The 15596-nt window shown below is 40.1% G+C and overlaps 1 protein-coding gene across 4 annotated transcripts in view; it reads right to left on the bottom strand.

Moving 5' to 3' along the window:
* The window catches only part of kcnab1b (potassium voltage-gated channel subfamily A regulatory beta subunit 1b), a 66680-nt gene that overhangs the window by 12672 nt on the left and 38412 nt on the right, over window positions 1-15596 (bottom strand). For all 4 annotated transcript variants that reach the window (XM_041804227.1, XM_041804230.1, XM_041804229.1 and 1 more), the window contains 3 exons: window positions 14875-14919; window positions 9746-9789; window positions 2291-2377 (listed from right to left, as the gene is read on the bottom strand). In XM_041804227.1, coding sequence (XP_041660161.1) covers window positions 2291-2377; window positions 9746-9789; window positions 14875-14919 — 176 coding nt within the window. The remainder of the gene's footprint in view (window positions 1-2290; window positions 2378-9745; window positions 9790-14874; window positions 14920-15596) is intronic.

Genomic DNA, 15596 nt, shown 5'->3' with positions numbered 1-15596 from the left:
CCTTGACCCATCTTAGAAGTAGTTATGCAAATGGTGTCTTGATCTAGCTGTGTTAGTTTAAACTAAAGCTAAAATAGATACAATAGCTTATGTAGTAATTTTACTATGTAGCTAATACAGCTATGTTAGCCTTAGCCAAAGCTAAAAAAAAGTCTAAACTGAGCCACCACTGGCATAACTTCTACTAAAGCAAAACTATATATAATTTAATCCCAAATAAAACATCAGGCTTTTTCTGTGGTTTATTCATGAAATGTTTCATAGTCTGTATATGCCCCTTCAGATCTGTCCTCATTCTGACAGATCCATTGTGGCTTGCAAGAGGGGGCGTCTAAGATCTGTGGTCTGCAGCCAGGTCCCTCTCTACTCATTTGGTCCAAAGTCTGTGGGAATGAGCCATCAGCGTCTCCCCTCTCTACCTTGCTCTTATCCTGATAAGGGGTGGATTCAGTAATAGCCAAAGCTGACCAAGGATTCCCTAAAATCAGATTGGCCACCCCAAAACCTTCAACACCAAATGGCTCTTTGCCTTGTTCAGCCAATAACGGGACACTGTAATTAAGCATTTTCTTCATCTATGCATGTCTGTATGTCACCCTCACTGAAGTAAGTTCAGATACCCCTTGTGTAATGGAACCACTCAAATTAAAGCTCAAAGCATGCTGGGATACAAGCCATGCAAACAAAACTACACCCATTTTCTTAAATAAACAAACAATCCTTAAGGTTTATTTACTAAAATAATTGGTGTTTTTTTAATTGTTGGATTATTGATGATAAGGGAGAAAAGCTGTTAAAAAGAGGTGCCACCTGTTAGGTACACTTACAGTAGGTATCCAAGCATACTAAGTGCCTCAAATCAACTACTGTGCAGTACAGTGTACACAATAAACATAAGGATACATGGTGATTGAGGGACAAGGGAACTGTAGACAAATTCATGCATTTACACAGGTGTGTACAAACATTATCGCCACAAAAACTAAAGCTCAGGTATCTTTTTTTGCAGTTTTGATTGATGCTATTAATCCTATTTTAAATTTAAGCAACACGTGGGTGTGTAAATCAATATCCGAGACCTGTATACACAAGTCCAGTGAACTATAAAGGCTAACAGAGGAGTAGAAATCTTACCAACTGCACTGTGGCTCTACTCAAACATTTAAAAGCTATTAAGAACATGGGGAGATTTCCTGTGAGTCTGAACATGCAGTCCCTCTCTCTCCCAAGTTGTTTAAAGTCAGTGACCCTATACACAGTGATATACGACTGTGGCCTTGCTGCACTGTAATGAAGGATGAAGAAGACGTGTACAATGTTTCACGCTGATTAATAGCAGAGACGGTGTTGCCAAGCTGCTGAAAGCAAAACATACTCAGCCTATCTGTCTTTATATCTGTCAGGCCTGTTTTGTATCTGGCATCTCTCTTGGTTCATTTTTATCATCACGCCAGTCACTGCATCAATCAGTCAATCACTCTGATTAGACTTGTCTGCAGCTATTGTCAATAAGGAAGTGACTTTATCTGCTGAGAAAAATTACTAAACGGATTTGATGGATCAGGCCACCAAGTCTGCCAGTCTCTAGTAGCAGTGACAGCGATGCTCCAGGAATGGTAAGTATGACAGACTGGCCTCAGACAGTATGGGGGACAAAGGGGAATGAGTGGAAGATATTTTAGTCAGCCCAGCAAGACTGCTTCCTTTCAACCAAATACAACCTGTGGATGAAGGATAGTAGGGTAAAAGAGGATACAAGTGTCTTTAATGGCCCCATCACAGGTAAGAAGCAACTGTAGACAAAAATTGAAGTTTTTAAAGAAATAAGTGAGAAAAACACTGCACTGTAGAAGGAATAGAGTGCACAGTATGACTTGTATCTAGTGAGACCAGCCCAAAAATACACCATCTTCCCCTGGGGTGGGGGTAGGGGTGGCAGTGAAGGGGAGTTAATCTGGCTTCAGAAGAGCAGGGTTGGCTGGGAGCAAGTGCAGCTCAGAGACCCTGTGGAGATCAACGATCCCAGAGACCAAAAGAAAAAAAAGAGGAGATTTGTAGACTAAAATAGAGGACAAGAGATGTGGCAAGATTGCCAGACGACTTGAAACATGTGTGTCTGTGTGTGTCAGAGGAAGGAGACCCCCTTAGGTCAAAGGCAAAGGTCGCTGGTCTGTTGAGGACGGCAGTCTTGTAGGTATGTCTCACCTTCTCATATTACAGAGTAACATGCATTGTCCCTGTCCCGACCCTGTACCAGCACCCCAGGGTGTACGGCTGGCCAGTCACTCACCTTCCATGGGAGTGTTGCTGTCTGGCCGGTTTGCAAAAACCACATCCACATATTCAAGTTGCATCCTCTGGAGGGAGCCCTTTAAACCTGGAGAGAGAGGAGGAAAATATATCATGAGCCTTGAACATATCTGTTATGCTGCTGGGAGGGCTGTAAATGTGATACCAACGACCCATAAAAAATGAAAAACATAGTAACGATAAAAAAAAAATTCTTGACTGTGATAGGATGTTTTGACACATCACAGTGTTTAAACATAGCACTAACACCAGTAGACCAGTAAGATTGATCATAGTATCATTCTATGATGCTACCAAGTTGTTTGGGCCCAGGTTGGCTTTGGCTATACCCCTGGATCCCCCTCTAATCAATAGAAGAATGAGCAGCAGAGAAGGATACACAGATGACTTATCTCCATATTCAGCCACAAAACAAAGCAAAACTTCACACTTCATATGAGTGTTGTTGCTTGTCAATGCTTATGTAAATTGGACCTTTACACATGAAGATAGTGGAGCTGCAGTGATGCTGTTATCTTCCGTCATAATCTTTTAGACTTTACTTATCAGGACTTCAGATGAATCAAGGTATCTTTTGGTTGCTTTCTCAATTTAGTCATGAAAAAAAGCAAATGAGCAAATTCTTCTTGTCAAAATGTTTGTTTACAAAATCAACACAGCAGCAACACATAGTGTCAAAACTATGTACAATACAATCAAGCAGAGGATGTTTAATGTTTTATGCTTTCATCATATTTTTACAACTTGACGAGGGCTGATTAGGAGTGACCATGGGTGTGGTTGGTAGTCCGACTGTAGTTTGGACACCCATACATAAATTCATAGTTCTTAACCTTGAGAAAGAATTACTTACTGTCCAAGGAAAAAAGTAAAATGTTTTCTGAAAATGGATGGATAACTTCTCTTCCCAAATGACTGATTATGCCACAGTATATTGAAAATGTGCTCTCTGAGAAGGTTCAGTTGTGTCTCTCAGCATTTAGTTTTTTCAACATTACTTTGTTGTTCTTGTCTGATTTTGATTTCAATTCCATTTCACGCTTTTATATTGTCTATCACTGGTGGACTCAGAGGGGGAAAAGGGGGGCTATAGCTTCTGATGTTTGAAAAGTCACCAAAAAGTGCCCTATGCCACTATGGTGGATAAACACATTAATGCACCCTCTTTAGTAACTCTGAGACAATTTGACAAGTTGTCCTCTATGAGGACAAAATTTGTCAAATTGACTTCTTGGGTGCCCTGTAAGTTGACAAAATTTGACCAACTGATGTTTAAGTGGACAAAAATTTCTCTCCTAGTGCCCTCAATGTGGACAAAATTTGGCATATTCCCTTCTAAGTAGACCAGATTTGGATTTGTGCTGTCTAAATTGAAAAAAATTATATGCGAAGAGCTTTCATTAGTGTCCTGAATAAAAAAAAACAAAAAACATTTCCCCCTCCTAAGTGCCCCTATTTGGATGAAATTTGGCTTAGTGCCCTCTCTCAGTAACCTGACATGCCAAATGGATTTGTTTCACACATCCATCTGGAAAAACCTTCGATATACTGCGTTTGGGAAATGGCAGAGCCTTTGAAAAAAAAACTCGGAGGGTGATTGGATAAATGTTCTGTCTGTCACATCTTTACAGACCAATCAGAGCAACAAAACATGTGACGTCGTCTCCGCTACTGAGGTGCGTGTGCGCAGCTACCAAGGAATAAACTCCATATAGAACTGTATAACGTGAACCATGGCGACTGTAGATATGTCAGTACACTACATTTGTTGTTTTTGAAATGAGAACAACTCACTGCTGTTCTTTGTTCTTCTTTTAATGAAGAAATGTCTGATAAAACCGGCGCTTTAGCAGCATCCACACTAATGTCTTCCGCCATAACGGCACTGGCCTCTTATTGCTGCTTGCTTACGTCACGACGACGCCACACCGGAAAGTACTGCCCAGTGAGAAACAAGGAAACGGGTGTATTATCTGCTTTGCAGGGTTATTTATGACAAAATGTCTGTAGGCTGCCTGTAAATGTCAAATTCATGATAAATTGCCCTTAATGCTGGCTTTCCAGTGGACAATAAGTGATAAGTGTCCTTCAGGGTAGTCTTTCAGTGGGAAGTTGGTGCGCTCAGTGAAAGAAACCACATGTCCAACAGTGGAGAAAAGGCTATTTTCTGTTTTCCGTTCTAGTGGTTAATTGTTTTATAATTCCTCGTCTGGTTTTAACAGAGGTTTAGCAGGTATAATCACAATAAAACAATTTTAAATCTTAACCAGGATTTCTAATGATTTCAATATAAATGTTGGATGACTTTTTGAACGAGGGTGCCCCACTGCACACAGCAGGTGCCCCTCTTATCATTTTTACCCCTGCCCCTCAAACATCCTGAGTCCACCACTGTAGTTATAATTTTTGTATGATTACTTAACGTTTCCAGAATTGCTTTTTGCTTAGTATGTATACAATTCCAGTCTTTTACTATGTTCAAAATCTAAATTAGTGACAATCACTACATTTATCTAACTCCCATTATATGAATGGCTGTATACTAAATTGAAAAACTGGCTGCATGTTCATACCTGCATTAACAGCTGTTTTTGTTACAATGCAATAAATCAACATATTTTATGAGGACAGGGAGAGCTTTTTAGTTGCCTTTTCACAAAAAAGGCTGATGCAGAGAGTATTGGTGCTGGGTTTCTGGTCACCAGGGGAATGTGAGGCGAATGTTAACCCTCTTCTAAGCTTTATTTGATCCCTAACAACCACAAAGAAGAAATCAATAAATCCATCTCTAAGGCCTCTAATTGCTCTATCAAGTTAGCAAGCTGCTGTGTTCATCTGTCTCCAATGTAATGTTTAGATACAGTGTCGTTTTCTTTTTCTGAATCTCCCTCTATTCCACTTTCTCAGCACATCCAGACACGGCAGATGACTGTCAGTAAGTCCTGTTCTCCTGTTAAAAGGAACAATCCTCTTTGAGCTATGTTGGGTCTCTTTAACATTAAAAAGTGAGCTGAGGTAAAAAAAAAAACAAAACAGATTTGGTTCTTTGTTCAGTAAAATTAACTTTATGATTTGGTGCTAAAACTGTCTGACTTAAGTGTTTTCACTAAAAAAAAAAGATCCCCGTTGCAGCATCAAGTGGCTCAATGAGTTTAATTAAAGAAAGGAAGCAAGTGTTCCTAGGGTTATTTTGACTGTTGCCATTTGAATGGCAGTGGCTGACACGCCTGAGTGCAGGTGAATGAAATAACTGCTGAGGCTGAGCTCATATCTCATTGGGCAGACTGAAGAGGGGTAAACAGTCTAGTTTTGCAGCGCTGTACTCAGTGGGAAGCAAAGATGCAAATTTGCTCTGAAATCCAATTCAAATTGTTTATTGAACTGTTTCCCCTCATAGATTGAATTCAACAGGAGGCAATTATGAGATCATTTTGTTTTTGGCCATGCATGACACCGCCCTGACTCTTGAAAAATGTGTGATAATTTTCATCTCATAAAAAAAACAACCCTATTTTTCTTTTTTTCTCCCACTTTGACATGGAATATGGTAAAAGGAAAATGGGGTGAGCTGGATCCTATGGGACTTGAAGTCAACACATTTGTAATTATGGCATAGTGACAGTTGACCACATGTGACTCAACGCCTGCCAGCTGCATCGTGCCTGCCACGTCTTTTGATCGAGCTCACACGTGATGCTGTGCTGTCATATCCTGTCTGGTTTACCCAGCAGGGGTCATGACTATAGGACCAACATCAAAATGCTACATTGTTAACAAGGGATGGACAGACTTTCCCTCTTAGATACATTGACAATACACCAGAATCCAAAGAGAATACAGTTAGAAAACAGCTGATTTAAATATATAGAGTATCTGTCTGTTTCATTTAAATTGTGGGCTTTACTGAACTTAGCCAAATGTGAATCTCTGATTGTGTGTTTTTTCATTGGCTTTGAGTTGAAAATGGAAAGAAAGATTTTGTTAACAAGACCATACCTGTTTGAAAATTCAAGCTTTCTAATTCAGTTTCATTAAAATATTACCTCAGGTGTGATGGACTTAATTGATATCTAAAAAACCTTATCCATTACATGTCAAATTAATTATTTCTGTGTATTTTCAGCTCTGAAAAAGCAACAGATCATACTGTTACCATGACTTTGGACAAATTAGACTCCCACAGCTTTACTTCCTTGGTTTCCCTCCTCTGTAATAATGTGCCTCACCCTTATTTGTTTTCATATGTGACTACTAGTCTCCCCTGGCTCTGATTACCCCATGTGTCAATATCTTCCTCTTTGCCAGTTTGTTTTTTTCTACTCTTGGTCCTTGTTGGTCCCTTAAGCTGTGACATTGGAGATGATGTGAATGCAAAAAATTCAATGATGATTATCAGATGTTTGAAAAGGTGCATTAGTGTTGGGCTACATGAACCTATGGTGAATAAGTGGAGATTCAATGCAGACGTAATAATCAGGCTTTTTGCTTAAAAGTAGCGCTAGTAGTTATTCTTTTTGGTCAGTTTTTAAACCCAGTAAATGACACTAACCTACTTCTATACAAGACAGTAGTCACAGTATACATATAGCTATTGTGGTCTAGTTTAAAATTTTGATTCAAATCAGGGCATTTCAAACAGCTCTTTCAGATACATGCAACTGTTTTGATTGTTCTCCAAATCATTTCTGTGCTGTAGAAATAGTCTTTATTTTGCCTCACAATAACAATTAAAGCTGGAGTAGAGAGTTTAGGACCAGTTCCAGGGTAAATCAGTGTCAAATTTCGCATATGCTTCTCTATCTCTTTGAAATAAGGGCTTTGTGGAAAATGCTCTGCACCTGTGCACACTTTTATTCCAATTTCATAAATGACTGCTGCTCTGACAGACTGTGGAAATGCCAAACAACTCAGAGTTGAGAGGATGACAGAAAAAAATAAGGGATCAGAAAAACACAGTGTTCCTGTAATTCTCTGTAGCTCGACATTCAGTGTTTTTTGATGTGAAAGATGTGTATATTAAGGAGAAGAGAAGACAACGAACTATTGTGTGCAGATCAGCCATTATTCCTACGTAGAAAAGACCACATGAAAGATGAGAAGTGAGCGCGGGAGTCTGTCATAAAGGAGGACAGCAGAGTAACAGAGACAAGGCAAAAGACACTCCGGCGCTCTCGAGTATGTGAGCGTGCATGGCAGATTAGTGCCAGAGGCTTCATCACCGCCCGCTAATCCCAGCTGAGAGTTTTGCTCTCCTCACCACCATCCCAACCACTTATTCCTCCCTCTGTCATCTGAGCTCCCACGATCCCAGAAACACCCATTACATGGATCCTAATCGGAGCTTGCACCGTCATCTCGAGCGGTTTCCGCTGTCCCGCGGATTAGCTGGAGTTTGCCGGTCATGAAGGGAGTCTATTTTTGGAACAGCAAAAAGATGTTGAACAACAAAAGCTATTCTAATGGGTAATAATTCATTCTGTGCTGAATAATGCAACCAATTATGTGTTCTACGAAAGCCTCATTGAAAATGATGACATTTTCAGGGAATTTCTTTGTTAGTTAATATGCTATCAGGTTGTTTGATAAATTTTGACATTTTTGACACTGTCACCCCAACCTTGATCAGCACTAACCTCAATTATCAGTCATAAAGTTTTGGCAGTTTTCTCTGACTGGCCAGTGGTTCACTGTACATGAAGCTGATTGCCAGCAGATGTTTCTAACAGTCATTTCATTAGCTAGTCCTGATGTGCCTCTCTCTAGTGCAGAGTCTCTTAGTATGTTCACACCCATAGTAAAGTCAAGTTACAGTATAGCTCAACAGGATAACTGGACTACTATCCTTGTGCCTGCACACATGCACAGAGGGGGAACAGATTTATTGATGGGAACATGTCCACCTGGTGCTACACAACAGATTGCAGTATGCCCCTTTAAGCTGGTAACTATTGTACCTTCTTCCTGTTGACCTTGCAAACAAGTTGATGAGTGGTAAAAGATGCAAGTCAAATGGTAAAAACATAGACAAACTTTACAGAACTCTACACTTTACTTGGCAAAAATGCAATGCATTCTGTCCCTCTCGCTTACTGTAATACCCAAAGGCAGACAATAGCTCCAGTTGCAATGTATGACATTTTGCACCTGTCAATGACATTTGTGTTTTGTAGACTATTGCTCCCAAATACTCTCAAAACCTCAGGCGTTGTTCACACTGAGACGAAAACGATATATTTCCGTTTCGCTTCGAAACGTTTTCCGTAAACACTGGATCGTTTCTGGAAATATCCGTGTAAGCACGGACCACTGATATCGACTGAAACACTGTAGTAAATATGCCAGCCTGTAAGTGGCGCTGTAATGCTGCCACGGAAATGCACTAAAAAGAGAGAAGAAGATTACAGAGCATGTGTATAAACCATAGACCACCCGGTTTGAAAAAGTAGCGTTTACAGCCTCTCAAAACACTGCTGCTGTGTGGATGACACGCCGATACAACAAAAACTTTTGCGCATACTCCTGAATTCGTCTCTATGTGGACGGGGCCTTAATGTCCACTAAAATACATAGAAGCCTGATGTCAACAGCAGCCCTTCCCTTGTTCATTGAGTGACATCTTAATAGTGAGTGCAAAGGTCTAAAGGGAAAATTGATCTCTAACTTTATAATCCAAATGACTTTGAAAAAATGAATTTAGATAAATTCAAGTCAGACTAACATTTTAACATGCATTTTAAAAGTGCCGTTTTAGTTGGACTAACACAGCTGTTCTAAATTAACACACCTACTCAGCTTTTCTCACATGAACACTTCATGCAAATCAACATTAGAGATTTAGCAGTGCCCCCTTCCCTTCCCTGCCCTCTTAATTTTACAGTGTCTGCCCTTCTCCTCCGGCCCATCCTAACTGTATTTCTGTTCACTTGTTCTTGGGGGGGGGGGGTGCAGAGGCTGCTGTGAATGTTAATAATGTGGGAGAGAGCTGAGTCACTTCAGGAGGTGCATTGCGCTGTGGACTGGATGGCGTGTTGTTTAGGGAGAGTGTGTTTGTGTGTATGGTTCAGGCAAACGCATTGAGGAAAGTGTGCCACATAAGAATGAGTAAAGCCATACATCCTCTAGGAGGCTCTAGTAAACAGAGGATATGTTTTATGTGTGTACTACACTATGAAGGAAGTACATCTTGGAAGGGCACCCCTGAAGGTATGACAAGCAAAAAAGACAAAACATCTGTTGAGGTTTGATGTAGCATTTGCAAATACAACTTTCAGAGTCAGCTGGGTGAGCATACCGAGAAAAATCAAAGAGGGGAGAGAGATGCAGAGACGGGGAGGAAAAGAGATAAAAGAGGGAGATTAGGGGAGTGCAGCAGCGACACTCTGAGTGATGGGGTGATGTGAAGGACAAAGCAGAGGAGAGAAAATCGACTTGTTACCTTCAATGATGTGTTTTCTGTTGAGGCCTCTCTCTGTCTCTGCTCTGCAACAGGAGGGAGAGGAGTGTAAGCCAGGGGTGTGAACACGCATGCAAACACACATTCATACAACTATGCACAAAGCTCTCATAAATTGTAACAGATTGTTAAACATGTCACACAAGAGCCTGCATAACAAACTACCTACAAACCACTGATGAGAAATACTCCCACTCGAGGCTCTGCAATGTGCCCGCAGCTATGGAACAAACTGTGCACAGTGTCTGAGTGGTTGGAAGCGCTCGAGGCTCACTGTAGCTGTCCACCCTGATCACAGGCAATTTGTAATGAAACTCTGTTTGCATGACTTAGGTGATTTGCAGGTAAAAATATCATTCAAAAGATGGTCTATGACCTTAATAGCTGGAATGTGGCACAGTTAACCTCTTAATAACCTCACCATATTAGAAATCTTAACTTCACACAAATGTCATACTTAAATTCAAATAAAGTTTGGAAAGAAAAAAATACACTTTTCATTACATCAGCTTTCCTACTAGCAGTTTTCATAGGCTATAATGCTGAATTCAGATTTCTGACCATATTAGACCCTGTTCAAGGTTAAGATGAAAATACATTTTTCTTGTGAATGCAGACCTGCAAGTGAATGGAGACTAGCAGCCAGCTCTGTTACAGTTTTGCCTCTGGCAAGGCTCATAAGAAAGTTAAAAGGTTTGTATTTCTTGAAAGGATGTATAATGTCATATACTGTAAATCTTGTGTTTTTTTCCTCAAAAATCATCTTTTCATCTTCCATGGTATCATGTTGCCTTTGTGACCCTCTGAATGACTGTTGCTTGTGTCATATGCATGATCAATCATATGGTGCCAAAGCCCACCTTTTTTCATCTTTTTATTGCCTGTGGCATGGAATAGTGACGCTGAAACGTCTACTGGTTTGTACCGAGCGCCAGGTTCCTCTTCACCATAAACCAAAACTCTCCCAGAATCTATGGAGCAGTGTCTTCAAAAATCATGTCTGTAAATATTTCAGAGATGTGCACAGCCAGACCAAAATATGCCACCCATGCTAAGGGGCGTGTCTGAAGATTTTAAGTCACATGTGACATGTGGAAAACATATTTCCTTTTGGTTTCCACAGAAGGAGAATCCCTGAAGCATTTGCACTGGTCCTATTTCGCTCCAATTTCTTGGCAGGTAGCTGCCTACTAGCAGAGAGTAAACCCACATTTGAGTCAGATACACATTCATAAAATAATTCATTCAGTAATAGCAGGGAGGAAGTAACCTGACATGCCAGATGGATGTGTTTCACACATCCATCTGGGAAAGCTTCAATAGGAAACGTTTGAGAAAAGGCAGAGGCTTTGAAAAAAACTCGGAGTGTGATTGGATGAACGTTCTGTCTGTCACATCTCTACGGGCCAATCAAGGCAACAAAACATGTGACGTAGCCGCTATTGGGCTGTGAAATGACAGTGGTTCATTCAAAGGTAAATTTATAAAAGGTTACGAGCCATCAGGACAATACAACAGACATGTGGAGCTGCAAAAGGGGTTTAAATTTTTTGGGATGCAAAAGTTCTCATAACTCATAACTTTTCTCAACATTTAATCCAGTAAAGTGGTGAATTACTGTTTAATGGTTTTAATCTTAATAAGTAATGGGTTTGAAATTAATCTTACCCTTTACTAGTTATGTTTTAGCTTTGCTGGAAATAGTTGTCCAAGTCATTTTAATGCTTATTCTGGATTGAAGGCCTGAACAGAGGTGAATCAGCATCTTCATTATCAGCCAAGCTGGCAGGATAGCACAGCACTTAGTGTATGTGTCTTTCTAAAACCTTGTCAGTGTGTTGGTGTCTGCACTGCTCTGCAATACTCTGGCCAGACCATACTTACTGGTGGGAATTTTTAATTCTGTTCCATGTACCAATGCCACATTTTATATGGCAAACCATGGCAAATGATATTTAATGTATTATGCTGAAATTTAAGGTGATGAAATTGAGCAGCAGTTGATTACTGCAATTTTTTCAAAAAAGAAAAGAAAGGAGACATCCAAGGAGATGGATTGTTGACCAGCAGCCACTATATCAGCTGAGGGGAGGGTTTGTTTTTTTTCACTTGTTTGGCCTGTGAGAGAGACAAGTAGATTTGACTAGTTGTATAGCATCTGCATCAGTTCATCTCACTAAAGAGCGCACACTATATGCCTTTAGACAGCTCTGAGACTGGCACTCACCCAGTGCCACTTGGTGCACCAGTCACAGTGTGCAGATAAAATTCTAAAGAGGTGCATACCAGTCTCTGTGTGAGTTCAGGGCCATACAGACCTATGGTGTGTGCTATGGCATGTAAGTATATGATGCAGGGGAATAAACCAGGCTTAAGTGTCTATGTTTATGAAGCTTGTGCTGTTTTTTTTCCACATTTGAGCTTCTCCAACACTGCAACACCATTAAACCCCCTTCTGGGAAATGAATTGCACAGTTGTGTGAAAGCACCAAGGCTGATGGTGGAGCTTCGATAAACTGCTTTTGTGAAACTGCCATGTAAGAAGAGTAGACAATTCAGGGCTTTGCATGCATATAGTCTGAAACTATACCTTTGTCCTTTAAAGAAGTCCCTTTTTATTTCACGATTCATACACATACTACCCTGAGTTGAACATGTAGGCTTTAAATTTTAAGAAGTTAAAGGAGCCCCATTTCAAATCCAGGATTTTTACATGTACAATATTTGATATGTACTTACAAATACTTTTTCCAACATTCATTGATTTCATTGCAACTAGATGCAGAAAAATAAGCCACATTGCAAAATTTAAATCACTTTGCAAAAATGCTGGCTTTTTTAAAGATCTGTTTTGGTCTTTACCAATTACTGATTCAAATGACCAAGATGAGCATGGCTGCAGGCCATAGTTCTCAGATCTCCCCTCTTGCAGACTACTAGATGCTGCCTCTTTCAAGACAGAAGTAACGTATTTTGCCAGTCAAACAAAATTCTTTTTCATTTTAATTTTCTTAAATTCAACATCATTGATAAACAAAAATTTGAATCAAATTAGATGCTTCATATGAGAGTGATGCCTACTTTCTGTGAATTTAGGTGATAATTTGAAATGAAATAGCCACATTGCAAACACTGCTTACTTACATTTCATAAGTCAAACACAAAAAAGTAAGAGATCTAATATGGGATGAAATTATGTATAGACCCATTTTAGAAGTAGTTACGTAAACAGTGGCTCGCTTTAGCTATGTTAGCTTTAGCTGAAGCTAATGTAGCTATGCTAGCTACATAGTAAACATTACAGTGTAGGATGTAGCTATGTTGGCTTTAGCTGATCTAGCTCATGCTAACATAGCTACATTAGCTATATAGTTGCATGGTTAATTAGCTTTGTTAGCTTTAGCTACATCAGGTAAGCAGCAATTTTACACAAACAAAATCTGGTTTAATGAGATTAGCAAACCTGTAAAGAGTACAGTCTTCAGATATGGCCTGTGGGCTTACAAGCTAACATAGCTTCATTAGCTTCAGCCTTAGCTACTTTAGAGTGTTTTCATGGAGAACAGACAGTGAGCAGACCTGAAAGCAGCCTGTATAGTTGGTTGTGTTGAATATTTTGTAACCATGTTTTGCAGGTCAGGTTTTTGACTTTTAACTTTTGCTATCCTATCCCATACCTTTACTCTAACAGGAAGTTTGATCTGATTTTATTTTAAAAGTTTTAGCATGTATTTTCATCCTGACAGAGCAGACCTTTCACATTAGTGAGATGTGTGGTCTGCAGACAGACTATCTTGAAATTACCTGGTCTTAAGAACATCTGTTGTATTTTACTAATTGCTGACATGAACTCTTGGAGATGTAGTCGAGAGTTGTGATGCAATCACAAGATGCTACAAATGATACTAAGAGTGGCCAAAGTCATCCAAAACACCTGCAAAACTGTGCTTACCTTGCTTCAATGCGCTAAAAAACGCTGGCCTGAGTTTGCTCAGTCTATTTCAGATTTTTCCAGTGCCTGCACTTTCCTTGTCCATGCCATTTCCTTTTTTCCTGCTTTCGCCCTCTGTTTGCTCAGCTTCTTATTTATCTTGTATTTGCTTAACTTCTCTTTCCATCCCCCTTTCATATGGTGTTTCAGCCATGTTACATTGATGCATTACAAACAAAACATGCCGTCTCTCCTTAATTACCCTTTACCAACTTTGTAATGGAGAATAAATTGCAAAAATATGTCTTCTGTGTCTGGGTGATAAGATGCTGACGGCCTTTTTGGGAACAGCTCAGTCAGACAGGGTTCAAGTGGTTGTTCTCAACAATCCATCCAGCATGAACACGACTGATATGGTGCCTTGCTGATAATGTGAAAGGATGAGCTTAACTCACCCAAGCTTTAGTCTACTGATCAAGATTCGGATATGGATGCACTTAGGGATTTTCTGCTTCCCTCGATAAGAGCCTTAAAACTTTTAGAAACAGAGAGAATGGGAATAAAGCATCATCTTGTTGTGACTTTTGGAACCATTCTGTTTTGGATTTCCAGCACTTGAGCTGTGTACAGTTCTAGCTTTTACAATTTAATAAGTAAACCAATGGACATAGAAACATTTCACTGATTACATAATAATGCAAATAATGCAAAGGTCCAGCACATCTGGCACACATCTAAACTATGAAACCCTACAGGGAAACTCACCTACACTGCTCATGTACTTGGTTTATGTACTGCTAAGCACAGCAGAGTAGGTATCAGTACCGATTCCATGAGAGTAGTCGTGTAGAGCCAAAAATGTTGTGTGTGGAAAAGCAGCTTAATGCAGACTGAGACCAGAGCACGTCAGCATGACAGCAGAAGAAGATATGTCTCTTGGCAGCTTGGCAAGTAGGCTGGTGAGGAGTATAGCATGATGGGTTGATAACACGGCCATGTTGTCATTTTTGAGTGTGTCCTCCATGTCTGTGAGCCTTTAGGTTTTTCATAATGTTTGATCCCATGTCATGCTCTGAAGCTGGAGGCGAATGTAGCCTGTCGTCAGTGAGATAGCTCAAACATCTGAGAGAAATACACATATGCTGGACACAAAAACACACATGCATAAACACACACTTACTTTCCACCCCAGTAGAGCTTTGTGGTGATCACCAGGCTGGATCTCCTGAAGGGGGACAAACAGACACATCAAAGGGCCATAAAAATGTCTCCAAAGAGATTTCTACGTGTTATAATGATTGCATAAGGTAGTGTCTGTGTATGTGTGTGTGTGTGCACATATTTATGATTCTTACTTCCGTTCATAATAATGACCGTCCTCAAATGATCTGTCCTGCAGTGAAAAGTGGCAGACCAGCAGCACTTCTCCTTCAAACTTACCTACAATGAACAATCAGGGGGACTATTTTCTCTGAACCCTTACAAGAACCAACACTCAAAAATCCCCCCTGCTTGGATGATCAATAATTTAAAACATTTCTAAAGTTGAGCGAAAGGCAGGCGAAGAGCTGGGTTGAGTTGTTGGGAAGGGTGAAACACATAACTGAGTCTTATTATTGCTGCAGTGTGGCGCTTCATGCTCTGTGGATATAAGAAGCTGAATTTTTCGCAGTGCAGAGACAAGAAGCAGCACCTGCCTGCTTTTTCCACTGAGAGCCATAGTCAGGAGCAAATATTGTTTTTCACACAGCAGCATTTATTTGTGTGCCTTTATGTTTTTATTGTAGTTAGGGAAGTGGATAGAGTAAGAAAAACCAGGGAGGGAGAGAGAGAGAGAGAGAGAGAGAGAGAGAGACAGTGTGGAATGATTTAGAAAAGGAGCCACAGGCCACAGTTGATCCT

Source organism: Cheilinus undulatus, linkage group 13 (genome assembly GCF_018320785.1).
Source record: "Cheilinus undulatus linkage group 13, ASM1832078v1, whole genome shotgun sequence".
In the NCBI taxonomy this organism is placed as follows: Eukaryota; Metazoa; Chordata; class Actinopteri; order Labriformes; family Labridae; genus Cheilinus; species Cheilinus undulatus.
The sequence above is the reverse complement of the archived record's forward strand: the minus strand, read 5'-3'. Positions and strand labels throughout refer to the sequence as shown.